The sequence below is a fragment of the Engraulis encrasicolus genome, chromosome 15 (genome assembly GCF_034702125.1).
Source record: "Engraulis encrasicolus isolate BLACKSEA-1 chromosome 15, IST_EnEncr_1.0, whole genome shotgun sequence".
Lineage (NCBI taxonomy): Eukaryota > Metazoa > Chordata > Actinopteri > Clupeiformes > Engraulidae > Engraulis > Engraulis encrasicolus.
Window position 1 is genome coordinate 28648311 of NC_085871.1, and position 27328 is coordinate 28675638.

General features: G+C 41.1%; 1 protein-coding gene across 1 annotated transcript; it reads right to left on the reverse strand.

Annotated features, from left to right (window-relative positions):
- Window positions 1–320: 320 nt before the first annotated feature.
- LOC134464553 (organic cation/carnitine transporter 2-like) lies at window positions 321–26257 on the reverse strand. Its single transcript, XM_063217977.1, has 10 exons — window positions 25705–26257; window positions 22275–22378; window positions 21957–22111; window positions 19972–20143; window positions 15920–16046; window positions 12873–12973; window positions 11620–11834; window positions 10204–10386; window positions 3446–3581; window positions 321–1667 (listed from the first exon to the last, which is right to left on the reverse strand). The coding sequence occupies exons 1-10, from the start codon at window positions 26185–26187 to the stop codon at window positions 1595–1597; spliced, it is 1749 nt and encodes a 582-aa protein (XP_063074047.1). The 5' UTR covers window positions 26188–26257; the 3' UTR covers window positions 321–1594.
- Window positions 26258–27328: the final 1071 nt, after the last annotated feature.

Genomic DNA, 27328 nt, shown 5'->3' on the forward strand with positions numbered 1-27328 from the left:
GTGTGTGTGTGTGTGTGTGTGTGTGTGTGTGTGTGTGTGTGTGTGTGTGTGTGTGTGAGAGAGAGAGATTATTGTCAATGTCTTATTTATATGTTTTAGTTTAACTGTACGTTGGAGACTGGTCAAACACAATTTCAAACTTCTGTGCTAACCCTGTACATAGATTTTTGACAATAAATTCATGAGAAGTCTGTACAGCAGATAATAATTTGATATGACCACAGAGACCATAGGAAAGCCACAAAAGAATCCCTCCCACCGACTCATCACAATGCATTTGTAAAAAATGTGATTTTATTACAGATTTTTGATACATTGATTTTATTACATTAATTAAAGTGAATAGACAGACATCAAAGATAAAATCTTTGTGATCATTTGGACACATGTCTGGCATGCAGTACAGTATAGATTCATTCTATGGACAACATTCCTAGGTTAATTTCTCAAGCATGAATTAGCCTACACATACGTGTATATAGTACTTTTACCAAAAAGTTTCTTTTATTGTTTTAAGAAAGCTATGTTTGGTTCACTTTAAGATGACTATGTGAAATACCCTTGGATGACTTTCTCATCTAGAAGTTAGTAAGTAGTTAGTTAGTATACTTCGACGTATTAGACCCAGGGAATATGGCCCTGGAGGCATGCTGGGGTCTCTTGTGCTGTGCAGTCATGCATGAGCGGTTAGGGCGTGAGACTTGTAACCCCAACTCCTGGATGTCCGACATAATGAATATACGTAACAATTCGCTTCCACTAGAATCAATGGAACTGCCTACACCAGACACAGCAGAGCATTCTTTACAATGCCGTTTCAGAACTTTACATTGCATTTGGCAGACGCTTTATAACCAAAGCGACTTTCAAAAGAGGACATTGTCATAGTCAACATCACTAGCAAATACAAAGTTCACAGGAAATATACAGAACAACAAGTGTTCGGGGGTTCGGGTTCGGGTTTTTGTTGTTGTTAAACGAGTACATACACAACACGCACACACACATACACACATGATGTCAAGAGTCTGCCCTGGGGCTAGTCCAGCTCAAGCATTAGTCTAGTACTGTAGATACTCACGAACACCTCACGAACATAACGCAACACCTCAAGTGTGGCTGTATCCATGGCCCAGTTTGGGTGGAGGGATGGACAGGAGGGGGGTGGTTTTGAATGTGTTCAAACTAACAAGGAAACAAAATCTCAACTAACTTTGGTGATACTTCGTTGTCACTATCTTTTCTGTTTTGGAAATGTAGTTTATTTAAAGTGATTTACTCCCCTATATACATTCTTCCTACTGGTACAATATTCCCTCCAAACCCAAAGGAGAAATTCCAAGCGATAGGTGCATCGATGGGAGACAGGCAGGATATCTTAACGGGAGAGAAAACATGTGCAGTAAACTTAATTAAAATAAGAAAAGCATGGTTTCTGTGTTGCTCTGGTGTTTTCTCTCCAGTTAAGATTGGCTGCAAACTCTAAATCTTACGAGCGCAAGAATAACTCTCTGATCATTTGATCACTTGAACTATACAAACAATGCAACCACTTTCAAAGCAAAATAGAATAAAATTAGTATTTTAAGATCAACTAAAATTTTGATTCAGTTTGAACTTGGGGGTGATGTTTAAGTCCTTGATCCATTTTCTTGCATCTCTTTAACCTGCGGAGAAAAGGCCATTGTTTAAAACTTTGCTTACATGTATGTTACATTTTTAATCTCGTTTACAGGTCAATGCTGTTTTTTTGTGCTCAGACGTCAGGTGTTACAACCACAGCCAATGGCCATAATTTAATTAGTAATTAATGCACTGCCATGGCTATGCTTCTTAGATTGAAAATACGAAAACAAAAAATGAATAATTTATTCCATACACTAGTGGCATAAGCTGTGGTTGCACCACCCTGGTGTGTGCTACAACTAAAACGTCACTGACCCTTACAGGACATGTGGATAAAACAAATTTCAGTTGTTATGTCAATAAAAATCGGCAGGGAATATAGAATATGGAATATGGAACAGGGGATTGGAAATATGGAATCACTCACCATCAGTGTTGCCACAGTTACTGTGAAACAGTAATCCCACTACTGACTTCTTCTTTAAAAAGTAACTAAGTTAAGTTACTGACTACTTGCTTTTAAAAGTAACTAAGTTAGTTACTTTTAGTTACTTTCAGAAGAAGCTGATCCCCGACCCCTGCCCGTCCGTATAACATGAAAATGATCACCAGGTCTGCCAATAGGCCTAACCTAGGCCTATGCACTTTATTGACATGTAGGCAGATTAAAAAATATGTTCAAAATACCCATATACTTTATGTGTAAACAGGGTCTCATTCATTTTCTTTGAGAGTGAGCAATATAACTGCATGTTGAAATTGGCAGGAATTCTCTTCTTTCTTTGCAACACTCAGCAATGTCAAACTGACACGTTACATGTTGCCTGTTAAAGACTAATCTGCAGTATCCCTCATAGTAGACACTTGACAGATTAAGAGTGAGGCCAGCACTTTTATGGCCATGACCTTTGACAGAAAAACGTGACTTGCTAGACAGTCAAGGTGCACGTGTGTGTGTGTGTGTGTGTGTGTGTGTGTGTGTGTGTGTGTGTGTGTGTGTGTGTGTGTGTGTGTGTGTGGTTGTAAAATTGCAAAGCTATCAACGAAACACGCGACTTTCCGGTACTTAACCACAGACCAAAGATTAGCGTACAGGCAGAAGAATTAGAAGCGCAAGGTAAAATAGTGTGATTAGAGGGTAGGTGACAACTAAGGGTCTGTATAGTGCGGCATTCAAAAAGGTTTTCATAAAACATTTGAAATGCTTCCCCCAGGTTTTCACAATTCTGTATTTTGTATCCATGTTAGTTTAGTGAAATTTCAAATAGTGATTCAATCTTTTTTTTTGAAAAGTAAAGACAGATTGCCCCAAAAAATGTCATGTGGCACAACAAAAATATAATGTGAAAAATAAAATATTAATTCACAAATGTACCTTTGCTCTATTTGACATTTTTGACCTATATACCCTCATTATTCTATCAAAATTTATTAAATAATAAAAAAAATTGAGCTTGGTTTCTAAAAAGACAATGTAGTTGTTGTAAAACAAATCATTGGAACACAGAAAAGTAGCGTCTCGTCTTTCACCCACAAATACATAGCCTATGGTGGTCCAATTATTGGTATGTGCGTGTGTGTGTGTGTGTGTGTGTGTGTGTGTGTGTGTGTGTGTGCGTGCGTGCGTGCGTGCGTGCGTGCGTGCGTGCGTGCGTGCGTGCGTGTGTGTGTGTGTGTGTGTCACAGCATGAAAAGTGGCATTTTCCTGCTGGTGATTGACAGTAGATTCTTACTAACGACCGCCATTTAAGACAGTTTCAGGGAATGCAACCGTGCGTGTGCATGATGTGTGTGTATGCTGAGCGCAGCCCATACTTACCCTTTCATGGTCTGCATTTCTGTGATGATCTCAGGTAAGGATTTGCCGTGTGTCTCAGGCAGCAGGAAGGCGAGCAAGCCCCCGCACACCGCCAGGGTGCCCATTATGATGTATGGCAGGAACTGGTAAAATCTTCCTACAAGCACAATCGCATCATAACACTGTAACAGTGCGCTTTTAATTTCTCCTCTTTTATGTATATAAAATTACACAAAGATGGGTTTAATTTTGACACACCCAATACAGTAGCCTTTCACTTTTATGGGTGTCTATGGAGTTGCCTTTCTCACTTCTATGGGTGTCTATGGAGTTTCCTGCTCCTCTCCTTCTACTCCCCTGTAATGTTTAGTTTTTTCGTCATTCATGTTTCTCTGATTCATATTCCCTGTTTCCCTGTTTCTGTAACCCAGGGGAAGAGGTATGGTGTCTCTAAGTACACCACTCAGAAAAACTGCACTATCCGCTCTGCACAGGCGCACCACTCAGGGCTGCACTATCCGTCGCCCCGTCTTTCGCAAAAAAGCCGGCCTCATTGTTTGAAGAGCCGTCTAATTCTTATTAGACAGCTCTGATTGATTTCAGTCTATACCAGGGCCGGGATGGGCCCTGTAATCAGGCCGGGATTTGAATTCACATCTAGGCCACATTGGACTCCTTAAACGGCTATTTCTCATAAATTAAGACTTTAAAATAATGTACTAAGGGGGGCTCTATGGCCCCCCACATTTGGGCTTACATTGCCCGCAAGGACCCCGGTTCGAGTCCGGCCGGGGTCATTTCCCGACCCTGCCCCATCTCTCTCTCCCAGTCATTTCCTGTCTACTCTCACACTAGCCTGATTAGCATCGACTTTCAAATCTCTTCGAGACTTGGTCTGACCAAGAGCATAACAATTAACATTCCCAAACAGCATTTTCCAAATGGCCTCCCTTGGTTTGCTAATGATTGTTTGCTTCCCAACAAAGTGGGAGGAGTTTCCGTATTTGCGGGAACTCAGAAAGTACTTGCATTGACTCTTGACCTGACTGGTAGCAACGCTGAAGCTGTTGCGCCACTAGGAGGGCACGGCCTGGCTACTCTCACACTGTCCTATGATAATAAAGGCCAAAAAGCCCCCCCCCCAAAATACTTTAAAAAAATCAAATAAAATAATGCACTAAATATAAATAGTGTAACAATGTAGATAAAACTCCCTCGAGCCACTTCTACATTACTTAATACGTGTATATATACATTTCTAAACGTCACACCAAAGGACATATTTACAGCAAAGTGAATTAGAAATGTAAAAAGAGAATCAATTAACAGACCAACATTGTGACCACTTGGATTTTCTGACAGATTAATTGCCACACTACGTAGACATATACTTTCTTGCCTCATTAACAATGTTTTGTGAAATAATAGTTTTTTGCTGCACATCTGTCAACTACCCATATCCTACCACGCCTATTAGCCTTTGGTAGCGTGTACATGTAGGCCTACGTATGAGTATACAGTACACAGTACGACTTGGTCATTGCCTTTCTATGAACAGTTAAATTATAACAGGGGTCAAAAACAAGGTCAAGTTTTACACTGTACACACAAACACTTGAAAAATGCGAACCGGTTTACGACTGGCAAAGTTTCCTATTGTCGTGTCATTTCAAACTTGTGGACCTTGTCCAGTTGCATTCTAGGAAATATTATAGTCCTTGTATTGCGCACTGTAACCAGTTTGTTCCAGTGTGTTGCAGTGTAGTCTTAAAGGATAACTTCAGCCAATTTCAACATGCAGTTGTAATGCTCACACTTCCCTGGACAGTGACTTGTCAGTATCTGAGATATTTTTTTCTTCAGCCTTTTCCGAGATCCTGGTCATTGTAATGGGGACAGGCGTTTGCTTACATTTCAAAAAACATCTTGATTTATTCTCAAAAACATCCAAAAGGTTATGCAACACCAGCAGACAACTAGAAAACAGCAATACCTTTTGGGAAAATATTTGGAGTAGGCCTATGTTAAGAATTAAAAAAATGTAAACAAAATCTGCCCCCATTAGAATAGCTCAGATCTTGGAAAGGGCTGAGCCAAAAAATGCATCATCACCGGGTACTGACAAGTCAAGGGTAGAGTGAGCAATACAACAGCATATTGAAATTGGCAGAAGTGGTCCTTTGAAGAGGAGATAAATCCGCACTCATGTGACGCACTGATGATGGCTTAAAGGACCAGTTCAGTCAATTTCAATATGCTGTTGTATTGCTCACGTTACCCTTGACTTGTCAATACCCGGTGATGCCACATTTTTTGGCTAAGCCCTTTCCAAGATATGAGCTATTCTAATGGGGGTAGCGTTTGTTTACATTAAAAAAAAAATTAACATAGGCCTACTCCAAATATTTTCCCAAAAGGTACTGCTGTTTGCTAGTTGTCTGCTGATGTTTTATAACCTTTTGGATGTTTTTGGGAATAAATAAAAAGGTTTTTTGAAATGTAAACAACCCATTACAATGACCAAGATCTCGGAAAAGGCTGAAGAAGAAAAAAAAATAACTCATGTAGCCTACTGCATGTTGAAATTGACTGAACTGGTCCTTTAAAGGTGTACTGTGTAATATTTTAAGTAATTTATTTCCAGAATTTATGCTGCCCATTCACTAATGTTACCTTTTTCATGAATACTTACCATCACCATCAAATTCTAAGTATTCATTTTGACTGGGAAAATTGCACTTTTCATACATGACAAGGGGGATCTCCATGGTCTGCCATTTTGAATTTCCAGAACTTTTTAGCTAAAATACGTACTGTACTTTAGTCATACTAATAAATACCTGTATTAGTTCATTAATTAGTAAATGTTCGGGAAAAGATCAAATTTGGCAGTAGACAGCACAATTTCAACCGTCTACACAGTGTAGTTGCAATACCTACACCACCCTCTTACACAATGCACCTTTTAAGGGCAGAAATGCATCAGCTGGTGGACATGGTGGTAATTGATAAATAAATAATGAGACTCAGCTCTTGAGTGTGGATTTTTCTCCTCTTTTAGTTTGTATTTTTTTTTCCGTACCTAAAGCTATTTGTTTTACTCTCTCGTGCCCACTGCTACACTCTGGTCTTACTGTACTTAGTGTTGTCATGGGTCCCTTTGACCAGCCTGCTCCAGCTGTGATGTAGGAAATACTACGGCCTTTCTTCAGAGCCGTAGATAGAACAGACTTTGGCTATACTTGGGCATGGCTAGGTTATCTGTACTAATTCTACAAGGCTGGCTGTTCTGCTGTTGTCCGGAAACAAATGATCAGTTAATGTCAAGTAATAACACAATCCATTGAAATCGTGTGGTTTAAAAAATGCACACAAAAAAACATTTTTATCAATTCCTCTCAGTCTTAAATGGTACTCTATGGAAACGAACACTATGTCTGGAACCTTTGGAAGGATCTGTCTTTTTTGACCATATATGAACACATTTCGTGGCCATTTTTGAACTGTATCTGTGAATGAAATGCGCTAGATAGACAAATAAAGTAGTCTTACCTTGCCTTGCCTATGCTATCCTCTATGCTTAGCGCTATAATGTAGCACTTTACAATACCAACACAGAGGCATTTGAAAGTAACCAATTAATAATGTGTGTGAGGACTCCCTGTCTCATTGATGATTTTGAAGACTAAGTTTGGTCACAATAATTCACTCTCACAGAGGAGCTGATATTGCTAAACTCAGAAACAATTGCTAATGAGAGGTTTAAGTCTGTTTGAATTTAAAATGTGCCGTGTGTTGATGTGTAATCTCCTTGAATGTAATGTGTCATCGTTGCCCCACTTCCAGGGCTGGTCTGGGGGAGAAATAGGGCCCGGACACTTTTGGCTTAAAGGGGCCTGTTACGTGGTCCTACTTTGGCACCATTGTTTTTTTTTGTTGTTGCCACTTAGTAATCTGATTGCCTGTGCTTTGCCTCCTGTGATTGAGTTAATGTGTGCAGGTGTGCCCGTGGAGGCTGCGCTGCGCTGATTGGCCGAGCTGTAGATGGACCTTGGCATAAGAGCTCCAGCCTTCAGTCTCCACTCTCTCTCTCTGCGCTGCTCTCATGCTGCACGTCGCTCTGATAAGCTGCTGGCAAAGCGAACGTTAACCCATCTTTTTATTACTAAACACTGTCTTTTATTTTTAGTTAAACTTTTGAATATTGTAAGGGTGGAAGGTGGTGTTTTGTTTTTCTTTCTGATTACTGCGCACGAGTTAGGTGAGTTAAGGAGGTAGGGCAGCTCCGGAAGACTCACGTTATTTTTTATTTCGAGGAGGGGAAGTCAGATTTTGGATTTTCAGTTAGTTTTTACAATAGGGCTTTTATTTTCTTCCTTTTAACCAGACAACCTCTTTTACTGTTCCTCTCTGCTGAACAGGCGTTCGACGCCGTTTTTGTATTATCTCGTGCAAAGAAAATTAAAGCATTACCTTTTTTTTCTACCCCAATCCTGTTTCACCTGGCGTTTATGTTTCAGACCCAAAAGTTCTTAATGGGTTTGTAACAGGGCCCCTTATAATTAGTGGTGCAGAACAGTCTCACCAGTGGCCCCTTACCCTTGTGGGCTCCTATTTTCAGAAATGTGTAAAAATATATATATATATTAAAAACATTTCTGAAAATAGGGCCCACAAGGGTAAGGGGGCCCACCGGAAAATGCCCGCTATGCCAGATGGCCAGTCCATCCCTGCCCACTTCCACCTCCCTGCCCCATCCACTGATTGGTCGGGTGTCTGAATAAATTCCTAGAACACCTGACCCAGATGTCACATGGAGGGGTTTGTAAACCTGAGTGAAGATTTCTTGGAAAGTTGCACTAAACATACTGTACACTCAGATAAGATAAGATTGCTCTGGACCAAGGAGAGTAGAAATAGCATAGTATGGCTTGGCCACGAGGGATTCACTTTTTTTCTACAGTCAGTACTGGAAGCATGGTAGTAAAGTACAATGCCACTACCGCCAGGATTGGAGTGTGGAATAGGCCATTGGACACTGAATGTTTGTCAGCTGTCCTTAAAGGTGCACTGTGTAAGATTTTTAGTTGTTTATTTCCAGAATGCATACTGCCCATTCACTAATGTTACCTTTTTCATGAATATTTACCACCACCATCAATTTCTAAGTATTCATACTGACTGGGAAAATTGTAGCCTATTTCTCACCGACGGTGTGTACGTGTGTAGCTCCCTGGTGGAGCGGAACAACACACCCTACCGTCTCGTAGGGCTGCCATTAACATGCTCTTCTCGAGTAGAAAATAAACGGAGCATTTATTGCTTAAATATCAACAGCAGATCGCATTGATGAGTCACAGGACAGATTATCTTTAGAGATGAACAACGGTTTTGGAGGAATTTGTTGGTGGTGAATTGCAATAAATGCACCATGACACGAGAAGAGCATGTTAACGGCAGTGCTACCAGACGGTAGTTTGTGTACACACATGCACCGTCGGTGACAACCAGGCTAGGAAAATTGCACTTTTCATACATGAAAAGGGGATCTTCTCTATGGTCCGCCATTTTGAATTTCCAGAAATAGACATTTTTAGCTGCAAAAAACTTGGGCCATACTAGAGAATATTAGTTTATTACTTAGTAAAAGTTCATGAAAATATCAAATTTGGCAAAAGGCAACCCAGTTTCAATGAGCGGCATAGTTGCAGTACCTTTTTTGACCATTTCCTGCACAGTGCACCTTTAATTATCCCCCGCAGTTAATGCTGACCAGTGAACACTGACAACTGGACATCCTCTTTTGGCCGATTTTGCGGAGTTACAATTTTGATCCATTATGGCATTGCACCAACTGACCATGCGCACCGTGTCCTTAAGCTACGCCCCCGTACTACACCATGGCCAATGCCTTTTCAATCAAGTGGTAGTTCTTATCCAATCTAAATTCTTTGCTCTGGACCCTTCACATGTGTTAAACCAGGAATATGAGTTCCTCACTTCTAGAAGACATTTCAGAATGCCTTGCTTCCAGAGAAACAAATGTAAACATTCTTTTCTCCCCCATTCTATTAGCCTCGCAACGCCATCCTCTGTGCTCCACCCAAAGATTTTGGCACCGCACATCGTCTGGCAAAAGCCTCGAGCTCGGTTCTCTCAGTGTTTCGCCAATCAGCAAACAGTTGAGAGTGGTGACGTAGAACTCACCAACGAGCTCAGTTTGGTTATGGTAACTATATTCACACTTTCGTTTTGTTATTTGTATGCTTTTGCGATGCTATAACGTAACAGGCATGCTAATAAAGCACAATATGGGTTTTAATTTGAGTTTGGAACTTTAATTAATTTAAATGATAGAGTAAGATCAGACCATCTCCCATCGTCCACGGAAACGGATTCCTCATGGCTTTTGCCAGACTGATTGACGGAGTCAACAGTCGGCTATTCGCCCAGGCTACCATTCTATAGCACAGCTTAACAAAAGGGGAGAAAAGTAGGCTAACCAGCACACATCTACGTGGAATGCATACTTCTTTTTTAATACCACTCAGGAATATTTAAGAATTGTTATTAACTTTTGATTTATTTATCGGACTATGGATCTAAATGATTCTATGCGTGCGCTTATTTCTGGATTGTGGAGAAGTGTCATGCAAGACAAACTTCTATGCAAAGTTGATCTTATTTTACAGATGAAATAACCAGGCATTGGATTTTGTGCGATAAACAAGTTACCTCAAATGTGCTGAAAATCAGAGGTGACTTGTGTGCGAACTCACCTAAGTAAACAATGAAGGGGGACAAGATGGTGGCAATGCGGGCGGCCATTGAGCAGATCCCCATGACAGTGTTGCGTACCACGGTGGGGAAGAGTTCAGAGGTCACGGCGTACACCACACAGAAGGCTGCCGTGATGCCAAACTTGCCCACCATCTCCAGAAAGATGGCCAAGCCTGAAAGGTCTGAAAAATAGAAAAATGCAAACACACACATCTCTCGTTTATCTCTGTCTGTTTGCCTGTCTGCCTGTTCTATCTGTAACTTATGGGTAATGGGCTACAACATCTTCCCACAGACAACAGTCCATTTGTCCATCATACGATTAGTCTGAACATAATACTGTATCTGGATGTGATTGCATTTGGGTCTGTCAATTTATTTGGCTAGCTAGGTATAAAGAAATACGGCAGCAGTCTGCTGGTGCCTTGAAGCGTCAGCTGATGTTTACGCACCAATTGCCGGTGCAGAAATCTCTTTAAAAAGAGGGCACAGGCTACTGGAAAGTGAACGGCATGTTGGTGGCAGGTTTGCCTGTTTTTATGTGTTTCGTTGGGAGTTCGAGCAGTATCGATTACTGCCCGAATGGTTTCTCATGGCTTTAAGAGCTAAGAAGTCTCCAGCTGCATTGCTGCTTGATCCACTCACACTCGGCCTACGTTTCTTACTTGGTGTCTTACTAGGTGACGGACTGAATGTTGTGACTTTTTTCCCCCTGCCACGGTCGGGGTAGGTAATCATTTCTCCATTTGATTCCTACCTCTGCCGTGCATTGTCTTAGTCATGTGTTCTCTGTCACTTTCTGTGTGCACAAGTGATGAACCCCCCCTCGGCCATGTAGCTGTTTAACGCGGCGGGCTGCTGTTTAGACTGAACTGATTAGATGCACCGAGTGTGTGTGTGTGCATAACGTTTGTAAGTGGTTGTGGGAATGCGTGGCTGTTGCTGTCTTACTACTTTTTGGTTCGATTTTGATGGCGTTCTTGAATGAGTGCATTTCCCATTCGTTGTATTTTTTTGTTATCTGTATTTTGGTTTGTTATTTTCTGATTATACGTGTATGTAATTTACCACACTGGTGCCCAGTCTTCTAGATAACCCTACTCCCCTGAGCTTCCTGGATGCAGTGTCGTAGTGTAAGGTGCCCTCTTGGTGTCGTAGCGTGAATTGATTACAAGCTACGTTTCCATAATTATAACTACTGCTGAATCTCAAATTTAGTTAGATGGATGCCAGCTGTACTGCTCTTTTCTAATGGAGTCCCCATTGTGTGCTCCGAAGGTGTGCATTATGAACAAACTAGAATACCACATGCTCACAATTCACGAAAGGGTTATTAACGAATGCTGTAGTACTTGTAGACTAATGGGCTGTTGGACCAATGACACGGAACTATACATGGTTATCGTCCTCCTTACCTGATGGGATGAATCGTATGAAAAGGATGACGGTGCCCCCTAGCAGCAGGGTGGAGGACTGGCAGATGTTCCGAGGGCAGAAACGCAGCAGCAGCAGGGCGATGATGTAGGCGGGCACCTCCACCACTGCACCCAGGAAGGCATTCAGGTAGGGACTTCCTGCCAAGTTGGACGTGTTCAGAACCAGGCTGAAGTAGCCCAGAGTTATGACCATCCTACAGTGCGGCCAGCAAAAAAGTGGTTATCAATTGTATGCAGTTCATCCATATGTTCTGTAAGTTTGTAGTCCTGGTATATTAAGTAGTAGAGGTACTCTTACTGTTGTAATTACAATGGTAGTACATGATTTACACATACGTAGTTTGTCCACCAGTTATTACACTGTACCTGTACCTACTGACGTAGATACACTGTAAGAGTATTTTTTACTTCACACAGCTCTGAGGCCTAGCTATCTTCTAAGGCAGTGTTTCTCAAACCTTTTCAGACCGAGGACCACTTTGTTCCCCCAAAAATGTTCAAGGACCACCTGTCAACTGAATTGACATTTTATGTGTGCTAATTTGACACTGCTAATTTTGAAGCAGATAACTTACTGTTAAGTCACATTACAATCCTGCCTTATTATGGTAAAAATATCACTTCAGCTATGTATTTATTAGGCTAATAAATAAATTAATACATTATTAGTTTGATCTTTCCCTTAGATACCAGTCTACATCCCATGAACTGTCCTGAAGGGGAGTAGACTTCGGTACCCCATAGACAGGGGTAGCCAATGTGTCATCTAGTGTTCTATGTCGTACATTTCGCATAGTGTCATGATCTGCAAGAGTATGACCAGGGGTGTAGTGGGTGCGGTACGCGGGGGTACGCAGTCCACCCACTTCTCCTGAAGTGAGATTTAAAAATAATCTTCTGCCCATGTCTGCCCAATCTTCTGCCCAAAAAGGAATGATCATATAGCAGTATTGCAGATGATTGAACAGATTAAAACGGAGAAGCAATGACGGAAGGTTAAGGACAGTTGGTGGGTTTGACATGATAAGTTCCCTAATTATTTGATGACGCGTACCCCCACTTTAAAAATCCCCACTACACCACTGAGTATGACTTGAGGAACATAAACATAAAGGAACATAAAAGGCAACGATCTAACACAGTCAAGTATGTTGACACACCTATTCAGCTTGAAACCGATCCCCACAGTTGCATCTCAAATTTGTGTCAAGTGGGTATTTGCTTACACTCACCATAGAAGGGAACAGATTGTTGTCATAAGAAAGACATTACAGCTCCTAAGCACATCCAGAACTGAATGTTTTTTCTCACTCCTCGCAAGAGCATTTTCAATCTGCCAATATAGAGTACAGAGAAAAAGATACGCTTAGTTGATGAGACATGGATTTGGAAACAAATCAAAGTTAATGTGTCTTTCAGTTGTTACAGTTATTAGCAGTGCACTGAAGCAAGATGACATTTTGTCCATTCATTGTCTGAGTTTAAAGGTGATGATTAGATAATAGAGGCGTCCGGATTGATTGGATCATTCCAAGGAGGGTATCCGGATTAGACAGATCACTCGGATCACTTATTTAAAATAAATAATAATAATGTATTTTTTTAAAACGTTTCTGTCGTTAAGTGGCTATGCGCCTCGCCTTTGTTGTCCCATTTATCAATTCACATTGATAAATCAAAGAGTAAGACAGTGAGTTTGATCAACAAACCCGAGGGGCCGAGGGCACGAGGGCACCACTGCTGACTCGGACGAGGGGAGTGACAGCAGTGGCTTTAAAGTCTGTACGCTGTAACGCAGTGAGTGATAGTAGAGTCACGAGAGTAGCCTACAGACTGAGATGTAAAAGCGTTGGCAGAGCACTGTTAACATTTAGAAATGTAGACCTCAACAGAGTCAGAAGCACACACATAGGGAGTGGGGATCCGCGACTCAATTGGCCACAACAGGCAGGACGGATCAAACAGGCTCGATGAATGACGAGGCGGGAGTTGGTTCCGTTTTACTCAGTGAGTGTTCGTGACTGAACAGCATAGAGAGATTAGAGAATGGATGTTGTAGTCAACTAACGAGGATATTCCGGTTTCACAATTTCTCGCGCTGTAACTGCCATTTTGTTGACATATTAATGAAATGCCGTCTGACCCGCCTTTGGCGGATCAATGCATGACAGCCATCCGGTCTGTCCGGATGAGGTCTTGATCCGGCTCTCCAAACGGATCATCATGGTTTTAATCATCTCTATTAGATAATGACAAAGTAAAACGACAGTAACTGTGTTGTTGTTGAAAATTAATTATTATGACTTATATATTAATCATTAAAAATATAACGCTAAAAAAATGCTTGAGCTGCAACGGATGTGGTAATATGAAGTGACAAAACAAACACATATCAATAATCTACCTAAAGCTTCTCAGGATGGACAACGAGATCATGCTCTGCCTTTTTGCTTTGTAAGCCAGAACAGGTTACTGCACAACAAGGTGGAATAGCTTGGGCACGTGTCCACATTAATAATGTGGATATATATGAAAATGCATAATAATGTATGTGTTTACATTCTAAAACCAGTATAAAAATGTGGATGCAGTGGATGCAGACAGTTTTAACTACGGATAGGCCTACATGTCTTGGACATGGCCTGGAAGTTGTGTTCAAAATCAAGGAAGCTTGCCTCATTGGGCGTGAAGATGCTATCTGGCACAGTCACCTTGTTCATCCTGCCAACTTACTTAACTGTAAGTCGTCGATATGGACAGCTGTGACATACAATTATTTACAGGGGATTGGCTACAGTCCCTGGAGCAATGTGGGGTTAGGTGCCTTGCTCAAGACCACTTCAGCCATGCATATATGGAGGTGTAGGGAGAGGCAGTGTTGGGAGTAACTCGTTACAAAAGTAACTAATTACTGTAATGCATTACCTTTTTGAGTAACGCAGTAATGTAACTGATTACAGGGGGAAAAATTGGTAATATATCCTCGTTACAATGCAAGTAACTTGCACATTACAACGCATTTTTTTCACCTACATTTTGTGTGGGTATTTTGTTTTCTTTATACAATGTTCGCGGATCACCGTGAGATCAGCTATTGCCTATGATAGCCTACGTCCGCGCAGAGATTTTAAAGTTTCACGCAGAACATTGCTTCCTCTTTCACGCTTCGTCTCTTGAAATGGCAGGCTGACAAAGGATGACCGATCCAGAAGATCCAGCTTGCTCGTTTTCAAGATGGGTATATGCCCACTACTTTGACTCCATTGAAAATAAGGACGCCAAGAACATTTAAGTTAAATGCACACTGTACTTGAAACCCAAACCGCTTTCCACGTCGCAAAACAGTAGCCTACAAACAATTTGACTATTTGAAGAGGTGCCATAGCACCACCAAATTAGTCAGGAAAGGAGGGGATGCATCCCATTCGCACGAGACAGGGACACGGCAGGGTACGTAGGCTATCCGACCGGGGGGTGGGGGGAGTATGTTGCACCCCCCTCACTTTTGTTCAACTAAACATCACTACAATTGAAATAAATCAATTTGAAATAAAATATTATAGGCCTCTTGGCTCATTAATGCTTATTATATTTCATTGTAGCTTCAGCTGTACTTATCAAGTCTCAACTCCACTATCGTCCTTGGCATTGTTCAACAACGTTTATGACAAAATCTGGCGCATGTCGGGGGTTTGGGGGTCGGACATAAAAAAAAAGAAATTGAAAAAAAAAATGGAAATAAAAAAAAAAATCAGACCGGACGATGACCAAACCTGACAACCAACCGGAACCAAACGTTTATTTTTCTTAGGCCTTATTGTATGTGGGTAAGACGCAATTACTGAAAATGTTGGTTTTCAGTCTGCAGGCTTCCAAAACGACTTGTGGATGGCAGGTGAAAGTCATGCCACCTCATAGATTTGCACTGTAGATTGCCAAATCCTTATTTCCAGTCATTTTGGCTAAAGTAACTAAAAGTAATGCAAAAATAGTGTAATGCCTTACTTTAAAAAAAAAAGTAATGTTGTAATGTAAGGCATTACTTTTAAATGACAGTAACATGTAATAAGTAGTGCATTACAGTTTTTGAGTAACTTTCCCAACAGTGGGGAGAGGTATGGGTGGGATTCTAACCTGCAACCCTGTGATCTTAAGACTACCTCTCTAACCATTAGGCAATGGCTGCCGACTTAAGTGTTGTTCGAATTTAAGTAAGTGTAAGTTGATTTGGGCAATTGCATTGAAAAATTTAGATGTCATATAGACAGATGCAGCTTACCTCAGTGGGCGTGAAGATGACATCTGGTATGGCCACCTTGTTCATCCTGGCTGCTTTCCTCAGTATGGCCTCGGCCTCCTCCACCCTTCCCTGGGACAGGAGCCAGCGCGGAGACTCTGGGACCAGCCTGGAGTGGGGGGGACATACCGTAAGTGTGAGGCACATGAGGGTGGGTCAATGGGAGAGCTTATTAGACAAAAGGTTCTTTCCAGTGGAGGCATCGCGCCTTTGGATTTGGTGCCTGGTGGGTGCGTAGGATCCAATAGGTAAACGGAGAGCAAGCAAGGGCAACTCGCACACCTTAATGCCAATGCAAAAGTATATTTTTATTGCGTTTTAGAAAACAAAAAATTGCTACCCAAGCAAATGCAAACCTTTGGATCACACTCGGGAGGGCTTGTGGCCTTGCGTTTTGCTGACGCCCTGTCTCTGTGAAGAAAACAATAAAGTTTCCCTGCTGTCAGCCTAGCCACAACTTTTGGGGTATTCTTCATTCACCATCTCGATTGCAAATGAGTAAATGACATTAGAATTGCGCTTTTGCAAGATTATTGAAATACACTTCTGTCATCAGTGACGTAATCACAAGGCCACAAGCAGGCAAGGGACCAAGGGAGGACAGGAGTTAGGTTATTAGAAAGAAGCCTGTTTTATAACGGAACATACAGTCCCGCCCAGCAGTATTGAGACCCATGAAGTATAAGTACATAATGCGAAATATCTCCAGATAACAATTAATAAGGTCAACCAAGATTTTACTACAGATAGCTTGTGTTTGATACAAAATAGAAAATGACTAGCAACATTAAATAATAAACTCAGAGAGGAAAAATAGGAACACGAAAAGCTCCCAGTGTCGCTGGTATTGGCAGTCTTTACTGAAAATCACTATGGAAGTCTAATTTGACTAATAACCTGACTGAAATTAGAGAATCAATGTCGATGAGTGAGTCCATGCGAGCGGCCATTGTTGTCTGAAACAACAATGCGTTTCACTTATTTTTCTCTTCACTACGTTTAAACTTTGACATAACATCTCTGAAAATCCTGCGACACTCATTTCTTCAGCTGCATGGTGGTTCGGGAGAGGGGGAATCCAACGGTCTTCCAGACCCTTGTGTGAGCTCAGAAAGCTGAACGGAAATTCACAAGTCAAGGTATCAGGTCAAACTTGACTCACATGTGGTGGTGAATCATAAAATAAGGATCATCCATGATTAATTGCTTTTGTCCATGGGACATGAATTAGCCAATGAATGATGATATTGATGTTTGGTAACACTTTATTTAGCGTTACATTTATTAGCACTAATAGATACAATGTTAATGCCTGCATAAGTACTGTAACTTGTAAGGCATGTACTAAGCAAAAGCTATGGCCTACTAGGTCCTCACTAAGGTTAAATTGGTAATAAATCCCTTATTGTGCATGAACGAGACATTTGCGAATACATGTTTACAAGTTACAAGTTACTTATACAGGCACATTGTATGTATTAGTGCTAATAGATGTAACCCTAAAATAAAGTGTTACCTGATGTTTTAATAAGCTGTCTGTGGATGACCCTGATGAAGGCGTAAGCCGAAACGTTGGTCTTATTAAATGTAACTGCATGAAGTTCCGAGTGTGCGACGGCCACTCTTTTCAAGTTGAATGAGCCGTCTGTTAAAATTATATTTGTGTTTTAACAAGCCAACTGTTACGCCTTGTTCCAAAGCCACCCGTTACACCTTGTTCCTCTCACAAAGGAGCTGTCTGTCTAGAGACAGCAGAAAAGCGATTATTTTCAAGAACAAAATCTCCCTGAATGAGGGAGATGAGTAAGGGAAGAATTGTTGACACGAGTCTTCGAAGGTTGGTGGACAAAACACCAAGTCAAACATCTACAGACATGAAAGGCAAACTGCAGCAACCTTGGGTAGTTGTTTAAACAAATTGGCTAGGCTTTTATGGTGTAGGCCAAGGCAGAAACCATTGCCAGAGGTCCATTCTAGTGTCAGATGGGGCCCCAAGCAAAAATGCAAAAGAATGAATGAACATTTGAACCAAAATCACCACTACTGTCTAGTGTCTACTACTATCTGCCTGTCTTGCCGGGTGGCTAGATGCGCCTCTGCCCATTGCTTCATAAAAGTCACAAAGGGGAATGCCCCATGTATGTAATGAGAGAATATGGACAAAGCGCAATGCTTCTAAAATGCTTTAAGGACGGATACAACAAAAGGAAAGCTTTGGTAATGCACACACGCAGTATGCAAGGAAGATAATACCCTAACAATAATCAACCACATGGTGCAGGGTCCATAATGCTGTGTTACTGCTTTGTTGCATTCTCTTAAAACTCAGTTTGCGAGGCATTACAACATCACAAATATCACAACGTGCAATGTAAATGTGTAAGAGATGACTGAATACTGGAGAGGAAAGCTGATTGAATGTAACTCAGTAACTTTTACTCAAATTACATTTTTAAAAAGTAGTAATTTTACTCTTACTAGAGAAGATTTATAGAGAGGTACACTGTAAAAAAAAAATAAAGTTGGTTTCAACTCATATTTTCAAGGCAACCTTCTGCACTGAGTTTTTAAGTTATATGTTTCATATTAGTTCAATAGATCCTCCTTGAATCGCTTAGTTGATGTTACCTTGTAAGATTAGTTGAATAATCAAACTATTAGTTGGCAAAACCTTGTAAGTTCATTCAACTTTGTAATAGCAGTACTCTACAACCTCAAGTTGAAAGTTGAAACTTACAACTTAAAAACTCTGTGCAGAAAGTTGCCTTGAAATTTTCAGTTGAAGCTGACTTTTATTTATACTTGACCTTATCCATTCAAGGCATCCCCTACAATTTGTATACCATATCACAATTTGTATACTCAACCCCTACAATTTGTATACCATATACCAATTTGTATACTCAACACATCAACTCACTTAAAATCAGCTTTTTATCAAAAACCACAAAAGTGAGTTGAAATAACACAACTGGCAAAAGTGGAAGTTTTGCATTGGCAATTTCAGTACATTTTCACAGTGTATGGGTAGTTTTACGTCATTACAAAATGTCAGTACTCTTTCCATCTCTAGTATTGGTGACGCTGACTGTATCATAGGTGTCATGAAATCAGAAAATGATCAACATTCAGCAAAATATTTAACCCAGTGCTATAACGCTTGGCTTTTCTTATCTTTTCTTGGAAACTACAAAATCTATTTTTAATTAAAAGATCCTGGTGGTATAAATTATGCACATTTCCGTTTATTTCTGGAGATAATTATTATACATGTTGTGTGAATTAAGTGAAAGGGTGACAATATTGCTGAACGGGACTAATAGGGGCCATGTTCCACTCACACTCGTTCACACTCAAATGCTAGGCTTTTCTACACTGTAAAACATTGCAGCCCAGGTACATTTTAAAAAGCAAGTTGCCCTGCTGCCTTAAGTTTGAAAGTTATCGCCACTTTGTATAATTGTGTCAACTCAGAAATCAAAATCTCAAGTTGAGCTAATTTACAAACTTAAGGGAGCAGGGCAACTTACTTTTGTACATTTAACTGGCTTGCAATGTTTTACAATTGGCAGAATTTTACTGGCTTAGCTTGGATCTTGGGAATCTGTCTTCATTCTCAATTTTATGGAAAGGAGGTTGGAGTCACACCTGTAAGGATTTCACGTCATTCATGAATTCTTAGGTCTCAGGTTACAACAAAAGGATGGCTCTCCAACAGGTTACAACAAAACATTTTGGGTAAAATGTTAAACATCTGCAAGCCCCCGCAAAAGTTCACTCTTGTTCTTACCAGGGCTCTAAATTAACACCAGCCAATCGACCAAATGCTAGTGAAATATCAGTCTGGTTGGTAGAAAAAGACCAACTTACTAGCCACTTTGACCCATTAGTGAGTGTGTGTTTGGCAAGTAAGATTAGCATCTACCAGCCATTTTGCCTGGTGATGAAAAAAAGTTAATTTAGAGCCCAGCTCGTTACAACTTAAAGTCCACATGTTTGTGAATGTGAAAAGGAAAAAAAGTGCTGACTCTCACCACCACAGAGGAATGTAGAGCAGTCCTGATGCTGCCATGGCGGCTACCAGCCCCCTCCAGTGGCGTAGGAGATAGGCCACCGCAGGCATGGCCATGTAGCCTACTGCAGAGCTCATGAAGACCCCCAGGGAGGTGAAGACCACACGCTCCTTAGGCCCCAGCGTCTCGCAGCCTGCACCAAAGAGATTGAGAAAGAGACAGAGTGTGAGGGGGAGGAAACCAACAATAAAAGCATGCAAGGGCCCAGTCGTGGCTCAATCGGGTGGGCACTGGACTGCTACACCGGCGACCCGGGATCGATTACGGCCCGAGGTAATTTGCTGAACCTTCCCCGTCTCTCTCTCCCGACTCATCTCCTGTCTCTCTGTAACTGTCCTGTCACAATAAAGGAAAAACAATCCGCCCATTTAAAAAAAAAAAAGCACTTTAATTAGAGTTGTCCACCTGTACTTTGCATTAGGTGTCGTGTGTGTAATATGCAGTACCATAGACATGACTGTATATTATATATACATGTATACTGTGCGTGTACAGTAGTATATCATACAGACACACACATACACAGACACTTCAGTAATACTGCTGTACAAAACAAAAAGGCAGTGACTGCATTCTTGTTGAAAATGAGTTATTGTGACTGATGGCATACATAAAATGGCATATATCTCAAATATAATATTCATTAAGAAGAATGTGGTAGAGAAGTGTGACTGAGTTACCAGGGCCCCATGTATATAGGGGGCCTACACACAATCAGATTTATGTAGATATATGGCTGGGGGTTCATTGGAGCTGATTGTACATACAGTAGGGCCCACAATGTGCCCCTAGTACCCAAAACCAATTAGGCTGAAGAACAGAATAAGTTTGGAGTCCTTTTACTCAGTTCAGTACGGAAGCCGATAGCGGACGTTGTGTAATACTTTTTTAATTCACCTTGTTATCCCGAGATAACAATATAATTAAGCTTTCATTTCAAGATCTTGAGAAAACGCAGCAATTATTCCGTGATCTCGATAAAACGAAACATTTTTTCCACGATGCCGAGTAAACAGCTGACAAATGGGTCATTCATGGCTTCGGGGATAGCGCATTCTGTATGCTGCAACGCTTGTCTTTAGAACGTCTGGAATAATCGATCACCTAATAAGGCAATATTTTGATCAGAGGTGGACACAGGCAGAGATTGTCTTTTAAAAAGGGATAATTTCAAAATTACTCAAGGCATCGAAGAAATACATTTCTGTTCTATTATGCCCGTTACATTCTCTCTTCCTTGTCTGACACACCGTGGCGCAGGCAGCTCTGCTTGGTTTCTAGGTTGTTTTCTCAAGATCATGAAATTATTGATTAATTATATCGTTATCAGCGGACTGCAAGTGACACAAAGCTACTGTGTGACCGTTCCTGAAAATTCAGCTTTTGTTTCGTCAGGTTTAGCATGTATCAGTTATCCTTTCCAATCCTAGTGGTAATAACAGAGATTCTTTAAGTATATAGAGATATGGCAACATAATAGGTTTCTATGGGGACCTAACGTGACCAGGTTCCTGTCTGCCTAAAGGGGCGTGTCATAATGCTCCTACAATGAATAGAACAGTCCTTAGGTCTGCCTAGGTCTGCCTAAAGGGGGATTTCCCCCACCTCCCCCTTGCAATAATAGAACCCGGAAACAATGGGCCAATGGAACATCTCTGTCTCTACTCTCTCTGGTAATAATTTAACATTCAGATGGTTGCTGATCTCCTTCCATCCTTTCACTTTTTTGCCTTAATTTCGATAGGACAGTAATGCAATGACAGGAAGCGAATGGGAATCGAACCCGGATCAGCCGCGTAGTAGACGAGTGCCCTACCGTTAGCGTCAGGGTAGGGCCAAGTGTGTGTAATGTTTACTTGAAGTGTCATATTAATTGGGTTGGGCAAATAAGCTTGACGCTTCCAGTTTGTTACACAGAGAGGTGTTCAGTGTGACCAAACACCTACCCAGCACATAGGCAATCAAGTAGTTGGAGATGGAGCCAAAACCAACAAAGAAGAAGCAGATGGTGAAGGCCTCCCAGTTGGGCGAGAAGATCTGAGCGAACGTGGTCAGTGTCTGCACGGCCATCATGAAAAAGAGTGTAGGCCTCCTGCCCAGTCTGAAAGAGGAAAAGAGAAACCACACACACGCACGCACACGTCCAAGTGCACAGAAACATGCAGACAGACACACAGATAGATCCAAGCTTCATAGTCATGGTCCTTGTTAAGGTGTTGAAAATCACAAAAATTGTGTGGTGGGGGAAAGCAAAGGACACTAACCTGTCTGACATTTGCCCTGAAAAAAATGTACCAACGAGTGCTCCCGCATAATGGAGGGAAGTGGTCAGGGGGACTTTGTACTCATTTTCACACACCAGTTCCCACTAAAGTGCCATTAGAATTCATTTACAGAGAGAGAGAGAGAGAGAGAGAGAGAGAGAGAGAGAGAGAGAGAGAGAGAGAGAGAGAGAGAGAGAGAGAGAGAGAGAGAGAGAGAGAGATTAAATGGATGAATTCCAGTGACCATCTTGTGCATATTGTGTGTATTTAAAACAATTAATCAGATTACGTTGGCAGGAAGTGAGTTAGCAGTTTTGCTGAGTCATGTTACTGTGGCAGCTATGGCCAAATGCTTAAAGGGACACTGTGTGAGATTTTGGGTCGTTTATTTCCGGAATTCATGCTGCCCATTCACTAATGTTACCTTTTTCATGAATACTTACCACCACCATTAAATTCTAAGTATTCACTATGACTGGAAAAATTGCACTTTTCATACATGAAAAGGGGGATCTTCTCCATGGTCCGCCATTTTGAATTTCCAAAAATAGCCATTTTTAGCTGCAAAAATGACTGTACTTGGACCACACAAGAAAATATTTGTTTATTTCTTAGTAAACGTTCATGTAAAGATCAAATTTGGCAATAGGCAGCTCAGTTTCAATGAGCAGCATAGTTGCAGTACCTTTTTTGACCATTTCCTGCACAGTGTCCCTTTAAAGGTAGAGTATGTAATACGTTAAGCAGCTTCTCATTCAAAAATGATTTTTTAAAAAGGTACACTGTAGAGTATTTTTGGTAGTTTATTACCAGAATTCATGCTGCCCATTCACAAATGTTACCCTTTTCATGAATACTTACCACCACCATCAAATTATAAGTATTCACTATGACTGGAAAAATTGCACTTTTCATACATGAAAAGGGGGATCTTCTCCATTGTCTGCCATTTTGAATGTTCAGAAATAGACATTTTAGCGGCAAATCTTACTGCGCTTTGGTCATACTAGTAAATATTAGTACATTATTTAGTAACTATTTATGAAAAGATCAAAATTGGCAGTAGACACAGGAGATTTTCAATGAGCAGCATTGTTGCAATATCTACTCTGGCCACCATCCTACACAGTGTACCTTTAAAGGAACCCAAATTACTGTATCCAAAACATTCAATCACACTGAATGAACACAAAATACACAGGTACATTGAATATGAATAAAATGTGTTAATTAAATGTAATTAGTTAATTAAACTAATATTTGTGCACACTTGTCCACTTTTAAAGCCAACAGGCTTATTTTTCTAAAGAACGCACTCACACACGATACACGATTGTGTCTTTATTATGAGATGTTCCAAAGTCTTACTGTATCTTACTGTAAGTTTACACTATAGGTGTAAATCCAGGTTTCATAAAGCGCGGGCCATATCATGTTTCCTTCTAAAAATATAATGAGAAGCTCTGAGCTAACTGCATCAAATTTGACGTGTTTCTCTACCCTATAAACATGGCGTGTCACTTGCACATAGAGTAACTCTTACAGAACTGTACTACCTGTTTACAGGTAAGTTCAATGTTTTTACTTTTGCTGCTATGTGTGTGTGTGGGGCGGGGGGGGGGGGGTGTGTGTGGATTGGCCTATATGGTAGAGGTCAGCAGTTGCGGTCCTGGTACTTGCACAAAAGGTTGTATGAGACTAGCCACAAGAAAACAGGCCGCAAATAAGCCAATGGGCATACTGAGTCAAGCGTCGACTCTGATTCTTACAGTGATACCATACACATGGGCACAGACATTCTCGAGGGAGGGCAGGGTGGATGTGGAACTTCCAGCTGCCTTAGGATATATAGAGGCTGTATATCATATTGGGTCATTGTCACATGCTTTTGATCATCAAGCATTTGTCCCTAGATGACCATGTCAACATGGATCAGAGTACATTGTGACGAAAAAAAATGAAAAAAGAACTTTCAAAAAGGGCATTTTATGTCCTGTAGGGCAAAGGGACAGGCGCTTTAGCACCACCATACAACTTCTCAATGGGCCCGTTTATATGCGCATCAATGAACCGTTTATGATCAGGTTTTTGTAGTTGCCGGTTTATTCGAGCGCTCATGTAACAGAATAAACAGTTTTCATAATCGGTTTATTGCCATTGGTTTATGAGAAATCCGATTTGCACAGGTAGGTTTTTGGCTAATTAACTGATTTCTGAAGACATGTATCCAGTATAATCGGGTTATTATCAGGTTATTGACATTCTAGAAGGATAAGTGTTAAGAAATTCTCTGCATTTATAAATGTATTATTGAAAATATAAAATGTGATAAAAATGTAACATAGTTAGGAGTTTGCTTTTTGTGTTTCTAGTTAGACTCTGTTTGGTTAAACCCTGTGTGAACTCTTTCTATGTGTGAGCTCTGACATCCGTGTTGTCACTTGCTGTGAGTTCTGTTATCTGTGTTGTCACAGATAAGTTACCACCTGGCTTGTATGTTTATTCTTCATTAGCTGAACTATGTCCTTGTTTGGTTAAACTTACAATTCTGTTAGTGATTACTTGTTAGCGGACAATAAAGGCAGGGCCAAAACCGTTAGCGGGCTGTGGGATTGTCTCAGTGCTTTAAGATCTATGCGCTGGGCAAGACCTCCATTCTGCTGCAGTTTTTAAATGCTATCTCTGTCTCGTGTGGGTTTTCTTTCAGGTCAATTTGATAAGGTGATACAGTGAATTTATTCACAGTAAGTAGCCAATCACAAGCCTTAAACGCAACCCTGCATATAAACAGCAATAACCTGTTTATTCCAATAACCTGTTTACTCCAATAACCCGATTATTGCGGCCATATAAACGGGCTCAATGTGTTCACTCCTTGAAGTAGGAAACAGAGAAATTAGCTCTGAAAGTTTATCTTGCCCATAGGAAAGACATGAAGTTAGACGAAATGATATTTATGTATATTTATATGGATGTGAATATGTAAATATGTAGCTATATATAAGGATCAAAGACATTTTTTGGGCTCAGACGTCAGGTGGCACAATGGCATCTAATGCCCATAAATTAAATAGTGATTGGTGGTTGGTATTTTGCAATGAATATGCATCTTAGATAGTCCACTAAAAACAAACAAACAAAACATCCATACAATAATGGCACTGGCTGTCCTTGCACCGCCTTGATGTGTGCTACTGCTGAAACATCACTGTCCCAGATAACGGTAACGATGATGGACAGGTAGACTGGATAATGTTTACACTGGGGTCCTTCTTTCAGGATATGACCTAATACTGTATGTGGGGATTCTGGGGGCTAAACACTTGAACCAATTTGCGTTAATATTTGTTTTCCATGGGCTACTTATGAAGTACAAACTATGCAGTGTTGTTGATGCTGCCAACACAATTTTGAAAAATTGATCACTCACCTCGGTGACGATGGTGGACTGATAGATCTCTTTGCTGTACTTCCATCCATCCAGGCATCTCTCCTGTGGGACCTCACTGAGGTTCACGTCCACATGAGGGTCTAGGTCGAGCAAGGAGAAGTTCCTGAGCGCGTCCAGCTTGTACCTGCTGCAGGAGCTCCGTCTCAGCACTCCTTTCACCTCTTCCAGGGGGATGCTCACGTTCCTCCAGCCATCGCTGATGTTACTGTCCGGGGGTACCAGACACTCGTGGGGCGGCGTGTCCGCCACAAACACGATATAGGCACCTGTGAACCCATTGGGCAGGATACTGACTGCCAGGCAGAGGAAGATTAAACGCTGGAACGGGCCCCAGGAGCCAAGGAAGGAAGTGATTTCTTCCAGGTCCCGAATCGCTGGACTGTTTTTTAATCCATGTATGTGTGTATGCGTGTCTTGACAGGAGTTCATACGGTTCATGTCTGGCATGTTCCTGTCTGGCATTTCGAAGAGCAACAAATGAGTAACGTTTCAGCAGCAGCCCCTCAAAATAAGCAGAGCGGAAGGAGGCTGGGCACTGGCAGTGATTAGGATGAGAAACTTTGAGGGAAGTTCAGGTCTTGTTTCAAGGGTCAGGTCAAATACATAAACACACACACACACACACACACACACACACACACACACACACACACACACACACACACACACACACACACACACACACACACACACACACACTCACTCTTACTTCAGCACACCTCTGGGGTCAGGGTGCAAATGAATAACAAAATAAATGTGGAAGTTTCGCAATGCATGGTCATAGTTTCATAAGCAAACACACACACACACACACACACACACACACACACACACACACACACACACACACACACACACACACACACACACACACACACACACACACACACACACACACACACACTCTCTCTCTCTCTCTCTCTCTCTCTCTCTCTCTCTCTCTCTCTCTCTCTCTCTCTCACGCTACAACATGCCAACATAGACCACTATTTATTGATTAATGACATAATATTTACATTTTATTATTTACATACATACGCATTTGAGTCACCTTCATTTCCAGATATGTAGACAGGTGGAATTTCTTTTGTATCCTTGCCTTTGTCTTAAAGTATTGTTGAATAATGTTTCATTACTGATACTAGGGATTAAAAAAACAGAGAATGTATACACATCAGTCACCCAGGTGCTAGACCAAACAGAAGATCATTGACAGTACATTAAAAACTTTGCGGACCTTTATTAACCCATTGTGTCCCATTGTGGAGCGACATATACGCTGCATTCAGGTTCTTGAGATTTGAGCTGTTTCATTAAAAATGTGGGTATGTTAGAGCTGAATGAACACATTCTAGTGTAAAATGAAGGTTCTAGCTTTTACATGCAACTTATTTCATGTTTTTATGTGCGTTGGAGGCTGAGATATTTAGGCTTTAATAGGGAGAGGGCACGTTTTTCCAAGAAGGTCTTAGGCTAAAATGTGTCAAGTCCTTCCAGCAATCTTCAAGGGTTAACAATCATTAACTGTAATGTGATAAGGGTAAATACGACTCAAAGGTTCAGTGGAGAATCCAAAGATAACAGAAGACAATGAAAGACATAT